The sequence below is a fragment of the Lepus europaeus genome, chromosome 11, assembly GCF_033115175.1.
Source record: "Lepus europaeus isolate LE1 chromosome 11, mLepTim1.pri, whole genome shotgun sequence".
In the NCBI taxonomy this organism is placed as follows: domain Eukaryota; kingdom Metazoa; phylum Chordata; class Mammalia; order Lagomorpha; family Leporidae; genus Lepus; species Lepus europaeus.
The window spans coordinates 89945162-89969576 of NC_084837.1; the positions used below are offsets into that span (position 1 = coordinate 89945162).

The following is a 24415-nucleotide window of genomic DNA, read 5'->3' on the forward strand; positions in this document are numbered from 1 at the left end:
AGGCAGAGGTTGGCTGTCTTTTAAGGAGTCTGGAGGTGAGTTGACTGATGGAGCCCACTATCAGATTTGTAGTTGGAGCTCTGTTGTAGAGAACGACGTGGTACAGCCAGCTGTCCTCTATGGCACTTCCCTGTGCCATAGAGCTTTTCTCTGTGAAGATGTATTCATATATTTGAAACGCAGAGTTGCAGAGAGGGAAAGACAGAGAGATCTTCTCTCTGCTGGTTCACTCCCCAAACGGCCACAACGACCAGGGCTGGGCCAGGCCAGACACATTAGCAGGGAGCTGGATCCAAAGTGGAGCAGCTGGTCTCGAACTGGCGCCCATATGAGATGCTGACATGGCAGGCAGCGGCTTTACCCGCTACGCCACACTCCCAGCAAAGCTTTTATGCTTTCCTCTAAGCTGTGTCTGTGCCAGAGTGAAAGCTCCCACTACTCTGACCAGTATACCCTTAATAGTTCATTGAAGGAATCGTCTATTCTTTTAAAAATGCAGATAATCCTGAATCAAGTGGAGATTCCTTGACAAATGATAGAAAGCTAGAGTGGTTTGTGGTCTGGGGGAATGGAGACACCATTGGCAGGGACAGTGTTAGCAGGAATCTTGAAGGAAGTAGAGCGTGCAAGAGAAGTTTGGTTATTTCAGTCTTGTTGAATTTATTCTTGGTCATTCTTTTGCACAAATTCCTGTTAGCTTCACAGTGCTAGAATCTCAGCTAGTCAGAAAACGTTGTGGAATTATGTGTGGAAAAGGAAACGCCAGGAAGTAAGGCAGATAAAGCGGTCGGTTGTAACAACTTGTCTGCAGGAGCTGTTCTATCCTCCACTTCTAGCTGTAGCGCCACCTGGAGGGAGAGTGGGAGGGTGACCAGGAAGTATTTTTTCTGTAAGGCATCCCTGTTAGTGGCTGTTGTGCAGCTAAAGCTGCTTACTTCAAAAGCTCTCATTTCAACTCTGATACCCTATGGGATGTAGAGAGAAAATTGCACATGGCCTGAGATTTTTTTGTGGCACTTTGTATCTTATTTGGCACTTATTGGCAGAGGGATCCACTGAGATAATAATTTGCAAGAAACTTGTTGTAATTAACTAAAGAACTGCTACATATAAAGAAGTAACTTTCTCAGCAAATTGTGTATCTAAAGTAGTGCTTGAAATAACTTGACAGAAAATGTCAGGTATCAGATATTTTTTTGAAGAAGCAAGTTACTTACAAATGTTCATTGTAAGTCATTTTTTTTTTTAAAGATTTTATTTATTTTGAGAGGTAGATTACAGACAGTGAGAGGGAGAGATAGAGAGAGAAAGGTCTTCCTTCTGTTGGTTCACTCCCCAAATGGCCACAACGGCCAGAGCTATGCCGATCTGAAGCCAGGAGACAGATGCTTCTCCCTGGTCTTCCATGCGGGTGAAGGGGCCCAAGGACCTAGGCCATCTTCTACTGCTTTCCCAGGTCATAGCAGAGAGCTGGATTGGAAGAGGAGCAGCTGGGACTAGAACTGGCACCCATATGGGATGCCGGTGCCACAGGCGGAGTATTAACCTACTGTGCCACTGTGCCAGCCCCTGTAAATCATTCTTAACCTTACACATAAACTTTATTAAGATAAAGTTTTATTAGCTAAACCAGACACTATTATGATCTTTAAGGAATAAAGTTGATAGGTTTTGGCCCTGTAGTTTTTTACTTTTTTATTTTTATTTTTTTAAGATTCATTTGTTTATTTGAAAGAGAGATTTTTGCATCCCCTGGGTCACTCCCCAGATGGCCATAATGGCTGGAACTCGGTTCCTGTCCTGGCTGTTCCTCTTCTGATCTGCCTCTCTGCTATGGCCTGGGAAGGTAGTAGAGGATGGCCCAAGTACTTGGGCCCCTGCACCCGTGTGAGAAACCTGGAGGAAGCTCCTGGCTCCTGGCTTCAGATCAGCCCAGTTCCTGCCATTACAGCCATTTGGGGAGTGAACCAGTGAGTGGAAGACCGTTCTCTGTTTTCTCCCTCTCTGTCTGTAACTCTCAATAAATAAATAGAAACCTAATAAATAAATAAATAAATAAATAAAAAATTAAAAAAGACTGGGCGAGTTGAGCTCCAAGATGGGGAGAAAAGACCGGTCAGTGGAGGTGCCATGGAAAGAGCAAAGCAGGAGAGCAGACAGTGCAGAGGAGGATGGGGTAGCCGTCGAAGTCATGACATGGTCACATTTGGGCAGCGTGAGCCTTGCTTTAAGGACAGAGTTGAAGTGGGATGGGGGGTGGGAGTATGCAACCTCATCTAGACAGGACTCCCTGTTCCTCCTTAACATATGTTCTTACTGACTTACAGTACGTGTACGTATTTATGGGGTTCAGTGTGACGTTTCAACACATACATAGTATTTACAACGTGTAGTGATCAGATCAGGATAATTGACATATCTATGACCGATGACATTTGTCATTTCCTTGCTTTGGAAATATCCAAGTCCTTTCTGCCCCACTTAATGATCATAGTTGTTGTCAACTCCCGTTCTTCCGTGCTCCAAAGCACTGCACGGTATTCCTCCTGTTCAGCTGCACCCCGTTCCTGTTAACCTTTCTCTGTAAGCTTCTCCCCATCTCCGCCCGTCACACCTTCTAAGGCTCTAGTTACCACTCTTTGCTCTCAGCTTCCACGAGACCAACTCTTTAGCTTCCAAGTGTGAGAACACATGGCATTTGTCTTTGTGTGCCTGACTTATTTCACTTAACCTGATGATCTCTACCATCATTTACATTTCTGCAAATGACAGACTCATTCTTTTGTGTGGCTGAATTACATTCCATTGTGTGTATATACTACATTTTCTTTATCCATTTGTCTTTATCCATTTGTCCTGGCTGTTGTACTGGTGCTACAATGAACATGCAAATACAGATGTTTTTTTCAGCATAGTTATTTTATTTCCTTTGACTATATACCTAGTAATGGGATGTCTGGATGATAGAGCAGTTGGATTTGTAGCTTTTGAGTAAGCCTCCATACTATGTTCCGTATTGACTGTGCTAATTTGCAGTCTCAACCATCAGGAGAGCTCCCCTTTCTTTGCATCCTTACCAACATTTGTTACCTTTTGTCTTTTTGATAATTTGCTGTTTTTTAAAAAAAATTTTTTTTTAGTTTTCATTTTATTCAAAATGCAGAGAGAGAGGGAGAGACAAAGGTCTTTTATCTGCTGGTTCATATTTCAAGATGCCCACAACAGCCAGGGCTGAGCCAGACTGCAGCCAGGAGCCCAGAATTCCATGTAGATCTCACACATGGGTGTCAGGGACTCAAGTACTTGAGCCATCTTTCCCTGTTTCTCAGGATAGGCATTGGCAGAAAGCTAGATCAAAAGTAGACTAGTGAGGGCTCAAGTGAGGCAGGCACTCTGATAGGGGAGGTGGGCGCCCCTAGCTGTAACTAGCACTGCTGCACCAGTCACTCTCTCCTGGTGACTGCCATTTTAACTAGGGTGAGATGCCGCATCATTGTGGTTTTTAAAATTTTTTAAAAGATTTATTTAGGGGCTTGCACTGTGGCTTAGCCAGTGAAGCTGTTGTCTATAATGACGGTATCCCATATGGGTGCCTGTTTGTGTCCCGGCTGTCCCACTTCCAATCCAGCTCCTTGCTGATGCACCTGGGAAAGCAGTGGAAAATGACCCAAGTGCTTGGGCCCCTGCCACCAATGTGGGAGACCCAGATGAAGCTCTTGGCTCCTGACTTTGGCCTGCTCCAGTCCCAGTTCTCTGGGGAGTTAACCAGCAGATAGATATAAGATCTCTTCTCTCTCCATATCTCTAACTTTCAAATCAAATTTATTTAAAATGTAGAGTTAGAGAGATGGGAGAAAAGAGAGAGAATCTTCCATTTGCTGGTTTACACCCCAGCAACCAGGAGCCAGGAGTTCCATCTGGGCCTCCTGTGTGGAGGCAGCGCCCAAGCACTTGGGCCATCTTGTGCTGCTTTCTCCAGGCCTTTAGCAGGGAACTGGATGGGAAGTGGAGCAGTCGGGCTGTGAAGCAGCGCCCATGTGGGACGTTGGCGTTGCAGGTGAATGGCTCAGTCTGTCACACCACAGCGCCAGCACCCATCAATGTGATTTTCACCTACATTTCCCTAATGATTTGTGATATTGAGCATTTTCTTACACTTGCTGCCATTTGTATGTTTTCTTTAAAGATTCAGGCCACCTGGGCATTTTTAGATTGTTTGCTTTCTCTCCCCTTGAGTTGAGTTCCTTGTCAGATGTGTGATTTGCAGCTGGTTTCTCACATTGTCTAGGCTGTCTCTTCACTCTGTTGTAGCTTCCTGTGCCGCGCAAAAAAACTTTTTGGTTTGATGGATTCATCATGGTCAGCTTTCCCTTTTGCTCTTGTCCTTTTGGGATCATATTCAAAAAATTCTTGTCCATTCCAGTGTCCTGAAGCATTCCCCCTCTGTTTGCCCCAAATAGTTGTATAGTTTCAGGTTTTACATTTATTGCCTTTGATCCTTTTTTTTTTTTTTTTTTTTGGTTGAGTTTTGTATATGGTGAGAGAAAGGATCTAGTATCATTCTTCTGCATATGGATGTCCAGTTTTCCCAGCACTGTTCATTGAAGAAACTCCTTTCTGTAAAGTACATTCATCTTGGCTTTTGTTGAAAATCTGTTGGCTCTTCATCCTCATTTCTTCACAGGAAAGTCCACCCTTGCTCTTTGTACGTCCTCATGCGATTCCTCAAACACGCCATCGTTGCGCTGAAGCTGCGCCTGTGTGTGGCAAAAGTGGCTGTGTGGTTGCCAGATATGAAGAACCTCTCTTTTGGCTTGGATGCACCTGCTGTGTTTGATACCAGCTAATTTCTCCTGGAATCGCTTTCCTTCCTCTTCTCTGACCTTTTCTTTTCAGTCACTTGCCTCGAACAGATTAACGGAACAAAAGCATCCTAAATGTTGGTGTTGCCTAGGGTTTCATCCTCACTTCACTTTTAAACAGAACTCATCAAGTCCAAACCTACGTGCTAAATATTTCTCAAGTCTATCTTCTCTGTAACATTGTCCTTGTTTAAGTAAACTCTCATATCCTGCCTTTATTTTCAAAACTCTTCTTAAATAATATATCCCATGGGCTGGCATTGTGGCATAGCAGGTAAAGCTGCCACCTGCATCCCATATAGGCACCAGTTTGAGTTCTGGCTGCCCCACTTCTGATCCAGCTCTCTACTATGGCCTGGGATAGCAGTAGAAGATGGCCCAAGTCTTTGGGCCCCTGCACCCACATGGGAGACCTGGAAGAAGCTCCTGGCTCCTGGCTTCAGAGCGGTGCAGGAATTACTTTAAAGCAGTAACAACCTTGAACAGCACAGTTTAGCAGAACTGTTTGTGATGATGGAAATGTACTGCATCTGTACCATCCCCTTTGGTAGCCACTGGCAACCTGTGGCCCTTGAGCACTTAAAATGTGCCAGTGCAACTGAAGCATGAATTTCAGATTCTATTTAAGTTTAAATACAACCTTATGTGGGTAACTCTCATAGCTCATAGTAAAAAGGCATAAAAACAGAATCAATTTTAAATGTGGCTCATTCTAACTTTACTATAGGTCATGTAATTGAATATTGTTACCATTGCATATGACACTAACTCAATAAAACTTTCACTTCCAGATAACCTCCCACAAGTTAGCAGGTTATAGCAGGATTAAAATTATGTGCTAATTTTAATTTTTTTACTTCCTTGCCACAAAGGATAAGTACTTTTATTTTTCCTCCATTTTTAAAGGATTGATTGATTGGAAAGGCAGAGAGAAAGAAAGAGAGAGAACTGATTCTGTCATCAGGTGCAACAGCCAGAACCAGGCAGGGTTGAAGCCCAGAGTCAGGAGCTCTATCTAAACGTCTCCCGTGTGGGTCACAGGAACTCAAGTACTTGAGCCGTCATCCTGTGCTCCCAGGCACATTAGCAGGGAGCTGGATCAGAAGCAGAGTAACTGGGACCCAAACTTGGATAGGGGATCTGGGCATCCCAAACGGCAGTTCACCTGACGCAGCAGATGCCTGCCCCTCTCTATTTTCTTGTTTACATTTATATAATTCTTTTCCACCTCTTCTTTATTCTTTCTCCTTTTAGTAAAATTTACTGAAGTATAATTTGTAAGTGGTAAAAATTTGACAGTTACGCATAATCATGAATCATTGCCACAATCAAAATGCAGAACATCCTGCACCCTGGGGATTTCTGTGGTGGCCCTTTGCTCTCCGATCCCTTTACCCCAATTCCTGTAACCACTGATATTAGAACCAAAGTTTAGGGCCGGCACTGCGGCTCAATAGGCTAATCCTCCGCCTTGCGGCGCCGGCACACCAGGTTCTAGTCCTAGTCGGGGCGCCAGATCCTATCCCGGTTGCCCCTCTTCCAGTCCAGCTCTCTGCTGTGGCCTGGGAGTGCAGTGGAGGATGGCCCAAGTGCTTGGGCCCTGCACCCCATGGGAGACCAGGATAAGCACCTGGCTCCTGGCTTCGGATCAGCGCGATGCGCCGGCCGCAGCACGCTGGCCGCCGCGACCATTGGAGGGTGAACCAACGGCAAAGGAAGACCTTTTTCTCTGTCTCTCTCTCTCTCACTGTCCACTCTGCCTGTCAAAAAGAAAAAAAGAACCAAAGTTTGTTCTTTTTCAGAGTGTCAGATAAATGGAATCCTCTGGACTGCAGCCTTTGTGTCTGCTTCTTTTATTTAGTACAATGCTTCTGTGGTTCACCCACATGTTTGTTCCATTTCTTGTACCATGATTTATTTACCCATTTATCAGTGGTAGACATTTGGATTGTTTCACGATCTGTGCTATTTTGAATTACGAATAAAGCTGCTGTAAGCATTTACATTTTGCATATGGATGTTTCCGTTTTGTGGACATGTCCATAGGTCCTCAGTTTTCTTGGTTAAATACCTAGGGCCGAGATTGCTGGGTCATACAGTAAGTGTATAAAAAAACAACTTGGCAGTTTCTGAGGAAGTAGATATGCCATTTTCACATTCCTGCTGACAATGTATGAAAATGAGAGTCTCTCCAAACCCTTGCCAGCACCACTGGTGTTGTCAGGGTACTTTGGTGTTAGCAGCAGTCCCAGTTGCTCTCTCCATGCCTTTTCCTAATGAACAACGATGCGAGAGCACATGCTTAGGCCATCCCTGTATCTTTGCAAATCTTTTGCCCATTTCTTTGTGTTGCTCTTGCTTTTGTATACATGAAATCTTTGCTTAACCCAAGCTCACAGCCATTTTCTTCTGTTTTACTTCTCATAGTTTTAACACCTAGACTTAGGTCCACAATTCGCTTTGAGTTAAATTTAATATCTAGTGCAGGATATGGGTAGAGGATCATCCCCCGCCTTGCCTCCATCCCCACATGTATATATCCGGTTGTTCTAACATTTATTGAAATGGCTGTTTTTCCCCTTTTTAAAATTACTTTGGAATCTTTATGAAAAACTAAATGACCCTAGAGGTGTGAATCTGTTTCTGGACTCTGTCTTCTCCATTCACTTCTATGCCTGTCTTTCTGGCAAACCAGACTAATGAATACTGAAGCCTGAAAGTCAAGTAGAATCCTCCAACTTTTTCTTTTTTGGATTTTTTTTTTTTTTTTTTACTGTTTAAATCCACTGTGGTAAAATGATAGTGCACAGTGACCAAGTGGAGTTTATTTCAGGGATATTAAGTTGATTGAGCATTCAAAAATCAATCAGTATAATTCACCTTCTCAACAAACTGGGACGGGGGCGGGGGGAGATACAACAGAAAGCCTTATCTGATCATCTCCATAGATACAGAAAAAGCAGTTGACCAGGTTCAACATCCATTCATGATAACATTATTGGCAAAATGGGTGCTGGTTCAAGTCCTGGCTGCTCCTTGCTTACTGTGTTTGGGAAGGCAGCAGGAGATGGCCCAAGTGTTTTGGCCCCTGCCACCAACGGGAGAAACCCAGATGGAGTTTCAGGCTCCAGGCTTCAGCCAGGCCTGGCTGTTGTGGCCATCTGGGGAGTGAACCAGCAGATGGAAGATCTCTCTCTTTATGTCTCTCCCTCTCTCTCTGTTACTCTGCCTTTCAGATAAATAAATAAAACAAAAATAAAGAGAAGGCAACTGCCCTAGTGTAATAACGAGTATTTACTAATAACTGACACTAATGTCGTACTTGATGGTGAAAAACTGGAATGTTTCACCCCTAGGGCTGGGAACAAGGCAAGGGTATCTGCTCTTAGCATTGCCTTCAGATTCTGGCTAACACAATAAGGCAGGAGTAAAAAATGCACAGGTTACAAATGAAAAATTATTGTCATTATTTGCAGATGACCTTGTTGTCTGTGTAGAAGAAGATCCCAATGAACCTCACAAAACAGCTACTAGAATTAATACGTGAGTTTAGCAAGGTTAGAGAATACATGGTCAGTTTACAAAAGTCAGTTGTTTTTGTTAGTAATGAACAGTTGGAAATTGAACTTCAAAATATTAGAATTTACAATAACATCCAAAAATGTGAAATACCTAAGATACATTGGACAAAATATGTGAAGATGTATATGCTAAAAGTTAAGAAACATTGCTTAGAAAAGATCTAGTATGACCCAGTCTGGATCTGGAGAGCTATACTATGTTAATAAATCGGAAGACTCAATATTACTATATGTCAGTTTTCCAAATTGATTTATGGATTCTGTCCAGTCCAGTCATAATCTTTGTACTGTCTTTAAAAGTATCTTACAAGGAAAGGTTGACTAAGGTTGGGTCTACAATGGCAAAGGCTTTTTTTTTTTTTAATAGAAATTGACATTCTGAAATGTTTTCAGAAAAATTTCACCTCTGAGAGAAAGTGAACGTGCAATCACATTTTACTTTAACAATAGCTAATAACTATTGAGTACAGTGTTCGTTTGTTTTTAAAGCATTGTACATGTATTAATTTATTCAATCCTTAAAGCAGCGTTGTGAGATTATAATTATTCCCATCTACTGGATGATGAAACTGGGGCATAGAAAGATTCCGAAACTCAATGAAGGCTGAATTCTAATCCAGGCTGGCCCTCGGTCCTGTGCTCTTATATGTTCCTTTCTAAGTACTACACACTGCGGGGTTTGTTGGATACGAGGCTGATATTAGGATCCATGGCATTGCTGCATTTAAGTGGAAGTTTGGATGTGCAGATTTCCAGGTCCCCATTGATGTGTCTAGGAAGGATAGGGGGCGGGGAGCAGGTAGTTGCTGAAGTCACCTACAGTGAGTTCTCTAGAAAGAAACAGAACAATAGGATATTTAGAGACACCAGAGGGAATTGACTAGTGCAGTTATGGAGGTGTGCCATCTGGAAGTTGGACAAGGGACTTGTTAGTGTGCCCCAGTCTAAGTGTGAAGGCCTCAGAACCAGGGAAGCCAAACTTTTTTTTTTTTTTTTTTTTTTTTTTTAGGATTTATTTATTTGAAAGGCGGAGTTGCAGAGAGAGGGAGTGGGAGAGGGAGAGAGAGAGAGAGAGAGAGAGAGAGAGAGAGAGAGAGAGAGAGAGATTGATTCTTCCATCTGTTGGTTTATTCTCCAAATGGCTGTAACTGCCAGAGCTAGGCAGGGTTGAAGCGAGGAGGAAGCCAAATTCTTGGTGGAAGACTGAAAGCCTGAGAACCTGCGGCCCACTGGTACAAGTGCCAGACCCCAGAGGCCATGCAACCATGAGTTCTGATGTCCAAGGGCAAGAGAAGGGTGTTCTAGCTCCAGGAGAAACGTGCATTTGCTTTTCCTTAGCCTTTTTGTTCTTCCGGGCCTCTGAGCCAATTAAGTGGATGACATGTTGAGGTCAGATCTTTCCCATGTGGGTACCCAGTCTCTGGAAACACACTCAGAAATAATGCTTTGCCAGATATCCAAATATCCCGTAATCCAGTCAAGTGGACACCCAAAATCAGCCATCACAGGTAGTGAACACAGTAGAATAATATCTACATATTTTATGGCAGTTATTCGTCGCCTTTAATAAGGTGCTGTGCTTTAAAAGTATCTTTATAAGAAAGGGCTGAGATTGGTTACATAATGACAGGCATACTTTTTTCATAATGTATACATAGTAACTGTATTTCTGAATCAGGAACCAAGGGTTTTATTCCATTTTGTATGTGAGACTTAGCCTATGAAATGCATGAAGACAGAAGATTGGGAATTTCCAGGTAGCAAAATAACTCTCTAGCCTGGCATCTTGATTGCATCTGAGGGTTTTTTGGTTTTTGTTTGTTTGTTTGTTTGTTTTTGACAGGCAGAGTTAGACAGTGAGAGAGAGAAAGAAAGGTCATCCTTCCGTTGGTTCACCCCCCAAATGGCTGCTACGATCTGAAGCCAGGAGCCAGGTGCCTCCTCCTGGTCTCCCATGTGGGTTCAGGGCCCAAGCACTTGGGCCATCCTCCACTGCCTTCCCAGGCCACAGCAGAGAGCTGGGCTGGAAGAGGAGAGACCGGGACAGAATCCGGCACCCCAACCAGGACTAGAACCCCAGGCTGCCGGTGCCACAGGCAGAGGATTAGCCAAGTGAGCCGCGGTGCCGGCCACACACCTGAAGTTTTTTTAACTACCTGTTGGTGTCCCTCTTGCCATTCTGACTCAGTGGACAATTAACAGATTAGAAAGCTCTATAAGTAGTTTTGATGTAGTCTTGATCAAGATCCACTAATTTATGCAAACACATTGATAGAGGCCATTTCAAAAAATTCATCTGCCCTAAACTTCTTGCTTATCTGAGTTCTTTCCCCTCTGTTTTCTTTGTCTATCTGGTCACAGTTGTTTGCCACTGCTCTGAAAAATCCCACGATCAGTTACACACCCAGCCACTCCACTTATGGCTTAGAAACTTTAAAATTACTGCAGGGTCATTGCCAAGATTATTAGAATGTTATATTTAAACATTTTGTTTCTTGCCTATGATGCTTGTTATTGCTGACTGAGGTTTAGGAGGTAACAGATGCCTCAGGTTGACAAATGAGAAATATGAGGAGCCTTTTCTGTTAAATGGAGAACAGCCATGAAAAGCAAAATGACTACTGATTCCTCTCTGAAGAACATGGAAAGTTTGAGCCAAAAAGAATTCAAGATTAGCTAGTGCGGGCTCTGGTTCCTCTGAGCTGAAAGAGGAGGCTTGGCTTGCCCAAGGCAGCACAGCTAGTGCATGGATAAGGAAGGGCAGAACTCGAACAATGTGGTATAAAAGCAGCTGGGCATTTTTCTTTTCATTATTTGATATTCAAATAATTAATATGTTTTGTAATAAATATTTTACTATCTAGAGCTTCCAAAAATTTATGTTGCTTTTATGGGTACTATTAATTTCCTTTGAAATAGGAGAATCCAAATAATACTAGTTGTAATTTAAAAGAGTTATGAAAGAGAAAGAGCCATCAGTTGATAATCTGGTATAGAAATTTCCTTTATGTTACTGCAATGTAAATTTTTGTTCCATGAGTGTGGAATGGAAAATTTAATAAATCTAGTCACTCTATAGGTATTCAACTGTTCTCCTTCCTTTGCTTATTATAGAAATTATTTGCCATGTAATTGTTTTTATCATACCATTCAACTGATGGAGAAAAAATTGAGCAGATTGTTTTTAGTTCTTCTTAAGTTTTTTATTTTTAAGTTCCTTGTTTTTTAATGTTGCATCAGTAATGAGTCTTTAATAAAGTTGTTCTATTTGTTTGTTTTTTATTCAATGAATTTTAGTAAAAGAGAAATTGACTGCAGATCCAGACAGTGAAATAGCCACAACCAGCCTAAGGGTTTCTCTACTATGTCCAGTAAGTGTTAACTAATGCTTGCTTTCTCTTTTTGTTGAATATTTCTAGTATTTGAGAAATTCTGTTTATGTGTAAAATATGCCTGTGTTTTTAGAGTTTATGAAAATGGAAGGCATCTAGGCATGGATGGAATTTAAACATTTTAAGAATTCTGAACCCTTAGTAAGACATATCTAAATATTGCCTGTAGTTAATGACTGTCTCAGACTCAAGTACAAAATCTCAGAATAAAGAGTGTGTATTGTCTCAGTGTATTTATGAAAGGTCACTGTACAGAGAGTGCCCTTCTGAATAAAGAACTAGCCGTATTTACTCACACATCCAGTTTAACCATTTTACCAAAAATGACTGTAAGAACCTACCGCTTAGAAACTGTTCTCATCTTAAATAATAATTTGTTAATGTATATAAAAATAACCTACAAGTATTTTTTTTTTTTTTTTGATAGGCAGAGTGGACAGTGAGAGAGAGACAGAGAGAAAGGTCTTCCTTTTTGCCGTTGGTTCACCCTCCAATGGCCGCCACGGTAGGCGCGCTGCGGCCGGCGCACCGCGCTGATCCGAAGGCAGGAGCCAGGTGTTATCCTGATCTCCCATGGGGTGCAGGGCCCAAGTACTTTAAGTTGGAAGTTGTGTTCAAAATCAATAATTTTTACGAAGTGAATATATGGTCTCATGACAATGAAATTATTAAACCTGTAGCAGGAAAGTCTTCCAAAAATAGCTTCTTGACGGTTTATTTTGTAATTAATTTGATGTTAGAGCCACCGGTATTGGCGATGGTAGGTGAATAGTCAAATGGAGCCTAACTAAATAGGGAAGGAGGTATGCAGAATGAGAGGACTCACTGTTGCCTGCTTTGCCTCGATTGTTTAGTTCTGGAACTGAAATCCTGCTAGTCTAGGGTGACAGTGTTGGTACTGAATTTTTAAAGGTACAAAGAACTTCAATAAAAAGTAAGTGGCATTTGTCAACAACAGCAACAAAAGACCAAAAGTATGTTATTTGTCCCTCATCTGTCTTTTGTGATTTATAAAAACTTAAAGACAATGTGGGCCGGCAATGTGGCTCAACAGGCTAATCCTCCGCCTTGCAGCACCAGCACGCCGGGTTCTAGTCCCGGTTGCCCCTCTTCCAGGCCAGCTCTCTGCTGTGGCCCAGGAGTGCAGTGGAGGATGGCCCAAGTGCTTGGGCCCTGCACCCCATGGGAGACCAGGAGAAGCACCTGGCTCTTACCTTCGGATCAGCGCAGTGCGCCGGCCGCAGCGCGCTGGCCGCCGCAGCCACTGGAGGGTAAACCAACGGCAAAGGAAGACCTTTCTCTCTGTCTCTCTCTCTTACTGTCCACTCTGCCTGTCAAAAAAAAATTAAAAAAAAAAAAAAAAAAGACATATGTGAAACAGCCATTAACTCCGAAGTTCGTTTATATTGTTGTACTTTAAGTAGCTCTTCAAAAATAAAACCATTTTTAAAAATTTTGGAATTTGCCCAGGGAAATCTTGCTAATTATAAAACTTTTGTGAGTTACAGAAAGAAATATAATGAATTAAATGAAAACCACCAGATCCTATCATTTTGTATTTACCCTTCTAATCTTCCTATAACTTATATTTTATTCCTCTTTAGAGACAATATTTTTTCTTACAGAGAATATTTTTACTCCAGCTTTTTATACTATTAAAAAATTCTTAATTAAATACCAGATAAATGTTCTAACAGTCTGTTCTAAAGGGAACTGAAACTTTTTTTTTTAAATTTTTAACATTTAGAAAAATGCATCAGACTAGGGAAGTAAAGGATGAGAAGAAGGCAGAAAAAAAATTTTCTCTAAGATTTACATATTTATTTGAAAGACAAAGATACACAGAGAAAGAGAGAAACAGAGATCCTCCATCCATTGCCTCATTCCCCAGATGTCTGCAATGGCTGGAGCTGGGCCAGGCCAAAGCCAGGACCAGGAGCTTCCTCCGGGTCTTCCATGTGGGTCCAGGGCCCCAACTACTTGGGCCATCTTCTGCTGCTTTCCCAGGCACATTAGCAGGGAGCTGGATTGGAAGTGAAGCAGCTGAGACAGGAACTGCTTCCCATATGGGATGCTGGTCTAAAAGGTGGCAGTTTTATCTGTTAATGCCACAACACCAGCCCCTAAACAATTTTTTTTAATAAAAAGATACATACTTAATCTTCCCCTCTTTGCCTCAAATTCTGGCTTATCTGCTTTCCCCTACATGGTTCCTTACTCTCCCATTTCATTGTAAGATCAACTATGAAAGTTTGATAAATTTAGAAAATATGGGACTGACACTGGTGCACTGGGTTAAGCCACAGCCTGCAGTGCCGGCGTCCCATATGGGCACCAGTTCAAGTCCCATGTGCTCCACTTCTGACCCAGCTCCGTGCTAATGCACTTGGGAAAGCAACAGAGAATGGCCCAAGTACTTGGATCACTGCTACCCACATGAGAGACCCGGAAGAAGCTCCTGGCTCCCAGCTTCTGCCTCCTGCCTCCCGGCTTTGGCCTGGCCCAGCCCCAGCCGTTGCAGACATCTGGTGAGTGAGCCAGTGGATGGAGGCTCTGTCTTTTTTCCTCTCTGTGTAACTCTGCTTTCAGATAAATAAATAAATCTATATAAAACAAAAAGAAAATGCGTAAGGTTCCATTTTAAGTTAAGTCTGGGAGAAAAGGCTTGTTCTGCATTCTCACTTCAACAGACTTTACAGTTATTCTAATATATGTGATATTTATAACATTTATATTAAACATTTATGCGTGTAAGACTCCAGTATAAGTCTTTGAAGTTTTAATTTATGGAACCAGTTTTGATTTTTACAGTAGAGGCACTCTTTTCTTTGTTATTAGAAAAATGTTAATCACATTTTGTTCCTTGCACCTCTTAATTTAGTGGGTCAGCTCTAAAAATTTTTTATGCCTCTCCCCTACTCTTCCCTCTTTAATTCCAACAGTTCACAGTACATTTTAAATTGACATTTAAAAATTTCAGATTATAGGAAAAAACTATATTATCAATAATCATAATATATTCATAGGTCTATTTGGCTAAATGGAGAATCCTTTTACAGTTATTCTGAAACAGTAAGGCCATATATTTTAGGTATATTTTTGCCAAAAAAATAAAATTTAGTAATGATTGCACATCTAACTACCATATTTATTAAATCATAAGAGATTTGTTCCCTTTGAAATACATAAATATGGTGTTCCCTTGTGCATTTGAATTGCCCTTGTGATCTGCAGAGCTCAAATTAAGTTGGTTTCTGTTGTTCATGTACCATTTAGCTAAAGGCAACTAAAACAATTAAAGAGGTTTTTGTTCTTTGGAAATTTTTTAGTTGTGACTTATTAAAAATAGAGCTGGAAGAATATTTGAGAACCCATGTTGAGATACCGTTCAGACCGGTAACTCAAATACAAATAATTTGAGTTGATAAAATGGAAATCTACTTACAAAATTTATTATGAAAAAGTCACACTTCTTCCTCTCCATACAAGGAAAAAAAGTACATATTTTATTGCTGTTTTGGTGTCCTTTTGGTATAAGCTGGTTTAAACTTAAAACTTGAATATTCTTACAGCAACATCAGTTACTGGTAGCAAGGTTAAGGGCTTTAGGAAACAGCTTTATGAGTTGTTTCCAAAGTGTTCATTGGCAAGTGATGCCAATATCCATCACCTCCTAAGAAGAGAAGAAGGTAACTTGTAATAACAGGAAGAAGCTGTTCAAAGCTTAGCCTCTGTCCAGGTTAGAGAAAATCAGTGTGCATTTGTCGGGTATATATTTAGATCTTAGTGATTGTGTAAAAATAATCACGTAACAGTTATTTTATGATTCTTGAAAGCACGTGTTAGTGATTGTTTAAAAACAGGAATATGAGGATTATCACGTAACAGCTATTTTGTGATTGTTCAAAGCACATCATTTGTGTGACAGCCCATACACAGTGCATTTGAAAGTGAAGTTCTGCTTTCCTATGCCCATCTATAAATGTCTTCCCTGCACCATTCTTGTTGCTTAAAAACTGTAGGTCACCTTGTCAGTGTAGCTGATCATAAAGGCTTAAGAGTTGTTCTCTTGCCTAAGAGATCTGACAGTTGGGGGATTATAGAGATGGAGTTCTGTGAGATGAAGGCTTTGGAGAACAGCTGCTGTTCAGTGTATAAATCCTGTGAGCTCTGGCATGGATTCTGAAACAATCTTTATGTTTTCTCATCCCATCCATTGTCTTTCTAAATTACCAGAACTGTATTTGTCTATGGTTTTTAGCCCACTGTTTCTCTACTTAGTGGTAAGGCAGAAGCAAAAATACCTACTTGGTAGGAATTTGTACTTCACAAGTACGCTAAGATCTGACTTATAAACATATAGAACATTTACAAACATTTATTTTGGTACCACCAAACAGTGTCATCTGGAAAATGTTTCTGGATGTGAATAGGGCATGACTTTTCTGTTCCAGGAACTAGTTTGTTGTTTGGCCTTTTTATCAAGTATTCATGTAAGTCAAATTGTAAAAATGGAATCGAAGCTGTTAGGTGTGAGCACAGTATAGAAAAATGGTGGAGCTGCAGTTTGAGTGGACCTCCTAGCATACAAAATGCTCTAAAGTAAATATATTTCTGTACTTTAATTAAGAAAGTTGATATTTAGTGAAAACTTATTGTGCACTATGCACTGTGTAATAATCTTATTCTGTGGGATAGATGCTCTTCTTATCCCCTTACAAATGATTAAATAAAATAACATTCAGGATTCACACTGTAAGTAATTGGGGCAAGAATTCAGAGCGAAGAACTCTTATCTCCAGAACTCATTTTCCGGGCTTGCTGGCCGTGTGCTTGCCATGTGCACCACCATGAGTGACCCTCTTGGAAGTGCCCATGGTGCACAGGACCATCATCCCAGAGTGTAGCAGGCACATCTCCCTGCGCTGAGGACCAGGAGATGACTCCCACTTAACTTCAGTGAGAGGAAGCACAGAGATAAATGGGTAATGGAACTGTGCGCATGGGGTAGTGTTGGAAGTACAGGGAAGGGAGCTGACCAAAACTCTGAGGCGCTGCTGTCTGTACTTCTGATAGTAGGAAGCACTGTGTCTCCCTTAGGAAAGGTATATAACGTCCAGAATCCCTTTTTCATTCCTTATCACTACATACGGTCGCAGTAAGGAGGAAGCAGTGGTGCTTAGAGATAGAAAAAGAGGCCCAGAAAGGTTAAGTGCCTTTCCTAGAGGCACAGTAAATCATTGGTACCAGAACAATAATTTTGGGCTCCAGCTGACAGTTAATTTCCTTGGTAGACTAGGAAATTGCACATTTCCCTGAAATTCTCTAAGCCAAGAATCTTTTCCTCATTGAACTCATACCCTTTTCGAGCATTTCTGTTTTTTGAGTGTAGAGATATGTGGGAAATCTTTTCCTGGTATTCAGGAAATAACGTGGTTATTGAAAGTAGGTAAATGTACTGCATTGGCTGTGTGGGCTTTGGGGTCCCCACGATGGTCCTAGGTGACCTCAGGGACGGAAGTTGTGACGGGAGAGCTCCCTGTGCAGATCTCTGGGCGTTCTCTCTGCTTCAGGCCAAACCTTAGTAGCTCAAAGACCAGATGGAGCAGATTTCCTCATTCATGGGATCAACTCAGCCTGTGTCAGCTGAAGCAACATTGGTAGCAGGGGGAGAAGTGTCCTGGCATGCTGGCCATGGTAGAGGGCCAGGGCCAGGTGCTGCCTTGTCTTGTGGTGGTGGTGCCGGTGGGGTGAATTAGGGAGAGCACACCCCTGCCTTCCTCCTTAGAGCCGCCACCTAGCAATTATGTGAAGCTTCATGAGGGTTGATTGATATGGATCGTTTGGTCCTGTGAGCTACTTTCATTCAGAGATAAAACTGATAGTGAATATTGTATCTCTGCAGTATTCACTAAAACATTCTTGTCTCGAATCCCCAGTTAAATAGTGCTCCCCTTTTGTGGAATCAGGAACTGCTTTGAGGATCTGGTGAAAGTCCTCTTCAGAAAAGTGCTTAAACCTGGTTGCGCATGTGATTTCAAGGGGTTCATTGCCCCACCCACCACAAGCTGATCCGTAGGCTGTGGAGTAAATAACCTTTACGGTTGGCATTCTCTCCTCATGTGTTTGACATCCAAAGAAATCCTGTACTTTTTTAACCTGTAAATGTTTCACAGAAAATGTATTTAATGTTCTTTCACATTGATGAAAAGTAAATATAGAATGCTGTAAGTGAGAACTCATACGTATTGTGTTTCAGGAGCTTTTTAGCAGAGCTTACCTTTCAGACAACAGTTAGGCGTAATGTCTGCTCTCTCCTTCTCTTTGAAAGCTCGGTAAGATGCGGCTGACGATTCCGTGCCGGGCCCTTACCTGCTCCCATCTGCAGTGCTTTGATGCAACTCTGTATATTCAGATGAATGAGAAAAAACCAACCTGGGTTTGTCCTGTGTGTGATAAGAAGGCTCCGTATGAACACCTTATTATAGATGGGTATGTCAACTTCTCTTCCTCATACCTGGGTCTGTTATCCTTTGAGTTTGGAATAAAAATTCTACAGATAGTGTTTTCTCACACATTTGTAAGATTTTCATGGCTCTTGAAGTCAGTATTTTCATAGTAATTAAGTAGTAGTGTGAAGATTTTCCTTTTTAGTGTGATGTCCCCTTGTTTGAAAATGCATGCTTTACTGTGTGTGCCTCCTAATGTTTTCCCATTTTTAAAGCACCAGTGGTTATAAGCAGGGTATGCATATTTCCTAACATGAGTCCACCTGTCCCCAAATATGCTAACCATTTGGAGAAAGCATGAAAGAATTGCGAAACTCAGCTTAACTCTAGCTCATCAAAAAAGTAGAGTTTTTAGTGGAAGTTAGCCTGTTTCTGGAGATTGGATCAAGCTTCAGTTTTGGCCTCTTCTCCCACAGTAGGGTTCCTACAACTCATCAGCACACTGGATAGCAGCCTCCTTTGTTTATCCATTTCCTCTTTGTTCTTCTTTCCTTTTTTTTTTTTTTTTTTTATAACCTAAAGCATTATAATAATTACATATTCGTTGTTAATACTATGTTCTTTTTTTTTTTTTTTTTTTTTTTGGACAGGCAGAGTGGACAGTGAGAGAGAGACAGACAGAGAGAAAGGTCTTCCTTTTTGCCGTTGGTTCACCCTCCAATGGCCGCCGCGGTAGCGCGCTGCGGCCGGCGCACCGTGCTGATCCGATGGCAGGAACCAGGTGCTTATCCTGGTCTCCCATGGGGTGCAGAGCCCAAACACTTGGGCTATCCTCCACTGCACTCCCTGGCCACAGCAGAGAGCTGGCCTGGAAGAGGGGCAACCGGGACAGGATCGGTGCCCCGACCGGGACTAGAACCCGGTGTGCCGGCGCCGCAAGGCGGAGGATTAGCCTGTTGAGCCACGGCGCCGGCAATACTATGTTCTTATTAGACGTCTTGGGATGTTCTTTGAGATTTGCCCCTATTATTCTGTAGCCTTTTTTTCCCTCTCTTTCTTTCCTGTTTTCTTTCTTTTTTTTTTTTTTGTCACTGAGCAAAAATATGAAAAAGAAGATTTCCTGCACTCTCCTGCAAAACACTTAAAGCAACTTACATTTGAGAAGCACAGGATTCTGAAATGGTAACAACAGAAATGGAATGTATGTGTGGGCACAAGTGTAACCTAGAGCTTGGGTGTAGATACAAACCCTGTGACCCAGGGTGTATCTGCTTACCTCTTCAGAGATGACGGTGAGCGCTTGCAGATGAACTGGGTAGTGGCGGCTCACCGACTCTGCATGCTACGTAGCCTAGAGGTTCCCCCTTTCTTGTAATGAAAGCTGTACAAACATTCTTTTTAAGACACATTGGACAACACAGGAAGGAGCTCTTTTTGGTGTATAATTTTCTAGGTTTTGTTTTCACATAATTGGGATTGGTTGTTGTTCAGGATATTTATTCTTTTGTTTCATTTCACTTTATAACCTAGGAATTTGACCGTGATGTTCTGCTCTCTTTGTACATATCTCTGTTTGAAGATGTCTGCATGATGCTTTGTCAGGGAGGCAGTTTATCAGAGAAGAGTTGCTTAGTGCAGGCACTTTGGAATTTTTGAAAAGTAAAAGAAAAATAATCCTTAAAGTCAGCACTGTAACTGCTCTTTTCCTACTACCCAAACACAGTTTTATTTTGGAATCATCATTGTGTTTTCTTGGCCTTTTCTCGCTTTCTGTAAACATTTTTGCATGTTATTAAAATCTTTAAAAATGTAATTTTTTCATCCATAGTTTGAGTAACAGTTTTCCTATTTAGCAGTGGTTTTTGAGAACAACTGCTTTCTCTTTCCCTGTTTATACTTGTACAAAACCTAGACAGTCTGAATGTTTCTTGAACAGTAATATTTCTAATTTGTCTTCATTTAAATTGGGATATTCCAAGGACAATATTTTTTTTTGTAGCTTATTTATGGAAATCCTAAAATACTGTACAGACTGTGATGAAATACAATTTAAGGAGGATGGCTCTTGGGCACCCATGAGATCCAAAAAGGAAGTACAGGAAGTTCCTGCCTCTTACAACGGAGTTGATGGTGAGTAGTCATGTTTCACGAGGGTGGGGCAGCCTCCCTGCTTCTGCAAGCCCTGGTTTTCAATATCAGAATTCATAGTTTTCTAAAAAAATGAGTAGTTTATGGAGATTTCCAGTGATTCTTACTAAGCTCTTCATTAAGTGCTTAGAAGTAGTAGAACTACTTCTAAATTCCCTTCTTTGCCAGGTTTTAAAATTTTCTGATAAAAGATTTCAAAGTAACCTAGTAAGTCATTTTTAACAGACTTGGGACAGAGTAATGAATGGTTCTTTTGCATTTTTTTTTTTCCTCATTGGCTTTTAGTATGTATTTGCTGGAAGGAGGCCATGAGGTTTTTAAAAATATCACCATTTTTATGTGATTTTATATTTCTTAAGTATGTCAGGTACTGTACAGAAAAATATATATAATATACAGTCTGTTCTCAAATGACTTTTATTCTGATAGTTATTTTGATTGTTTACCCAAACTCACAACTGTCTTTCAAAACAGTTTTGTTAAACTCAGTTGGGTTTCCACTCTGTGAAAAGCTGGCATGTCATGGATATTCTGTGCCTTGTTTTCTAAACATTCCCACACAGGATGCCTGAGCTCCACGTTGGAGCATCAGGTGACTTCCCACCACTCGTCCTCAAACAAAAACAAGAAAGTCGAGGTGATTGATCTGACCATTGACAGCTCATCTGATGAGGAGGAGGAAGAGCCATCTGCCAAGAGGACCTGCCCTTCCCTGTCCCCCACGTCACCACTAAATACTAAAGGGTAAGTGCTGAGGTCAGAATTCAGTGTGAAAGGTAACTTAGTAAGTAGTAATTAAAGAGCTGCCGAATTAAATGATTTGTGCTTGGTTGGCAATTTAGCAATCAAAGAATAGGTTGAATTTTCCTTGTGTGTGATCAGTTGATGCACTGGAAGGGCGCTTGGATATAGTGTACTATCAAAAGCAGTTCTCAGACTTTAGTGTAGATCCGACTTACCGAGAGCTCATCAAAATACGTGGTTGCTCCCCCGTGCCAGGAGGAGGGCCGGGACAGTGTGTATTCCTGCTGTGTTCCCAGGTGACCCTGCTTCTGTCCATCAGATCTAGAACACTTGTTCACTGGAAGGTTTGCCCTGGAAGGTTGACCGGTTGGGTGAGCTAAGTGGAAAGCAGAGGAAGCCTAGGTGATGTGGACCTGGGCCTCAGGGTGTTTGTGATCTGGCAGCGAAGGAGGTCAGAGATGACTTCGGCTGCAGGACGCAGACTTGTTTCCCGTATTTCCTCTTAGTCACATATCAATGATAGTGTACCTTGGGGACTTCTGTTTAGCTCAGGAAGCACTGTTAATCTACTTTGTGTAAAACAACCTGTGCTAAACGTGCATGGTAGTGTAATGAGTGAATACAGAGCTGAACACCACGGAGATGACAGAAGCAGCAGCAAACTCTGCCTGCACTCTGAAGCTGACTGTTTGTCCCGGAAACACATTGGGGATGCTCAGCAGGGAGATTTTGTGTGTGGTGTGGCATAGCTGTCGCCTGCTAATGGGAAACCTACAAATAGATGTGCCCCTTTCTGGGTGCATCTCAAGAGAATCACATAGCCCTTTGAAACTGAATAGGAGCTATTTAAGAAATCTTCTAACAAACAGTAACCTGTTAGGAAGGGATGTGAGGGAGAGAGGGAAGTCCATAAATGGTGTTTTTATGGATTTCAAGGTTCAAGGGGGAGCGTTGATACCAGGCCAAGAGTAGACGTTTCTGTGCTTGAAACCAAATTGTTTCAGGTCTGATAGGCATGATGAGATCAAAAAATATTTAAAGCAAGTGTTACATGGGTTATTGCATTCAGGAGTTGTTTATTTGAGTATGCAGACAGAAATGAAGACATTTAAAAACAGTACCATTATTCTAAACAAAGTAAATATTTAAACTGGTTTATGAACAGTTTCTCTGAGGGAATCCCACCTTGACAGCCCTTACGCAGCAAACCTGACCTTGCTGTTGTACTGACCTGAGAAACTGAGGGGGAGCAAAGGTCAGTTTACTTAAAGCCAGCATGCTTAGAATAAATATCTATAGAATGCGAATTCCAAGCTTTTTTATAAGTATCAGACCATAGTCTGACCAAATACATAGTCAGCCATCCATATCTGATGTTTCCACATCTCCTGCGGACTGAAAATATAAAAAAAAAAAAAAAAAAAAAAAAAATCACACCAGTACTGAACACCTGTACACTTTAAAAAATTTTTCTTGCCATTATTCCCTAAGCAATGCAGTATCACAGCCGGTTACAAAGCATGCACTTCGTGTGAGTATTGTAAGTCATCCAGGGCTGCCTCACAGTACCCAGAAGGACTTGTGGGTTTTATGCAGATAGTAGGCCATTGTGAACATCCACAGATTTTGATATAGATACTGAGGGACAGCTGTGTTGTGAGTTTTTAAGACCATAATTGGCAACATTAAAAGATATTTCTTAAACTTCTAGGTATGTGAATACTTTTGAGTTAATATGCATCATTATGTATGTTGGTTCTTTAGAATAGTGATAATAGTCCTGTGTGTGTGTGTGTGTACATACATATAATACACATAAACTATGCTATAGTTTTCCCATGTGGCTAGATGTTTTTTCCTTCAAGGAAACTTTTGAGTGTTTAGGAATCTAATATTTCTTCTTTAGATATTTATTTTACTATGTCTATAAAAATAGCTCTGTGTGTTACTGTTTGAAAAAATTACATTAGATGTATTAACTACTTCCCGAGTTTCCCAGTGACTGATTGAACCCAGATACAGTATTTGCAGATGTCAGTCCTTTTTTTATTTTCAGATAAAACAAGAAACCTGACAATTTACAAGATCTTTAGAAGGAGAATGCACCACAGTAGTAGCCATTTTACAGCATGATTTGCCAGTAGCTAGAGACCTAAGCCCAGCGTAATGTGTGTGTTATTGTGCAGAATAAAGGTGGAAAACATCTCAAAACATTATCACAAAATTGCAAGTACAGCAGCCAGCCAGGGGCCAGGAAGAGGCAGACATCACTAACTGTAAAACCACCTGGCCAGAGTTCCACTGAGTGTCCATTTGTCCAGAAGTGTACCGTACCGTACCGTTCAGTGTACTGAGATGTTCCCCAAGATGAGCCTCTCCAATGCTTTCTTCTCTCCTGTAGTCCCCTGGGCACTGTCAGAGGACATGACTAATGGAACATGGTAGTTTTTGTAGATGTAAGAGATTTAATTAATTTTCAATTAGATGAGACACTTCCACAAGGAAGATGAGAGTGTGTTGTACATTTCATACCCCATTCATGAAAACGTGGTAGGTAGATGGTCATAACTAGAACTCTGTTCCCAGAAACCCAACCTGGGCATCTTTTGAAATATTCTGTGCCTTTGAAATTGCCTCACCACACCCAAAAAACTTCATATGAAGCATTCAAAACAAAAGACAACCTCTTTGACCCTTGCTGCTTCTTGGTTTTCTACAATGTAATGCCTGTGAGCTTCTTGTGTGACTGGGATAACCTACAACCCTGTTTCTGCCCAGGATGGTTACACTTCTTTCATTTTCTTCTCCAAACTAGTCACATTCATTCTTTTCTCTTTCCTTCCTTCCTTCTTCCCTTTTCCTTATGTTTTGATAAAGAGAAGCAAGATCTGAGTACTCAGCTAATGTAGACATTTCATTCTTTTCCTTTTTTTTTTTCCTTTTTTTCATGTTCTGATTATGCTCTTCTTCCTTTAAAAACTCTCCACTTGGGGCCAGCACTGTGGCACAGTGGGTTAAAGCCCTCGCCTGAAGCGCCGGCATCCCATATGGACGCCGGTTCTAGTCCTGGCTGCTCCTCTTCCGATCCAGCTCTCTGCTGTGGCCTGGGAAAGCAGTGGAAGATGGCCCAAGTCCTTGGGCCCCTGCACCCGCATGGGAGACCCGGAAGAAGCTCCTGGCTCCTGGCTTCGGATCGGCACAGCTCCGGCCGTTGTGGCCTTCTGGAGAGTGAACCATTG

General features: G+C 41.5%; 1 protein-coding gene across 2 annotated transcripts in view; it reads left to right on the forward strand.

The window, feature by feature from the left end:
- The window catches only part of PIAS1 (protein inhibitor of activated STAT 1), a 143444-nt gene that overhangs the window by 110025 nt on the left and 9004 nt on the right, over nucleotides 1–24415 (forward strand). For both annotated transcript variants that reach the window (XM_062206208.1, XM_062206207.1), the window contains exons 8-11: nucleotides 11741–11814; nucleotides 18167–18327; nucleotides 20284–20414; nucleotides 20996–21176. In XM_062206208.1, coding sequence (XP_062062192.1) covers nucleotides 11741–11814; nucleotides 18167–18327; nucleotides 20284–20414; nucleotides 20996–21176 — 547 coding nt within the window. The remainder of the gene's footprint in view (nucleotides 1–11740; nucleotides 11815–18166; nucleotides 18328–20283; nucleotides 20415–20995; nucleotides 21177–24415) is intronic.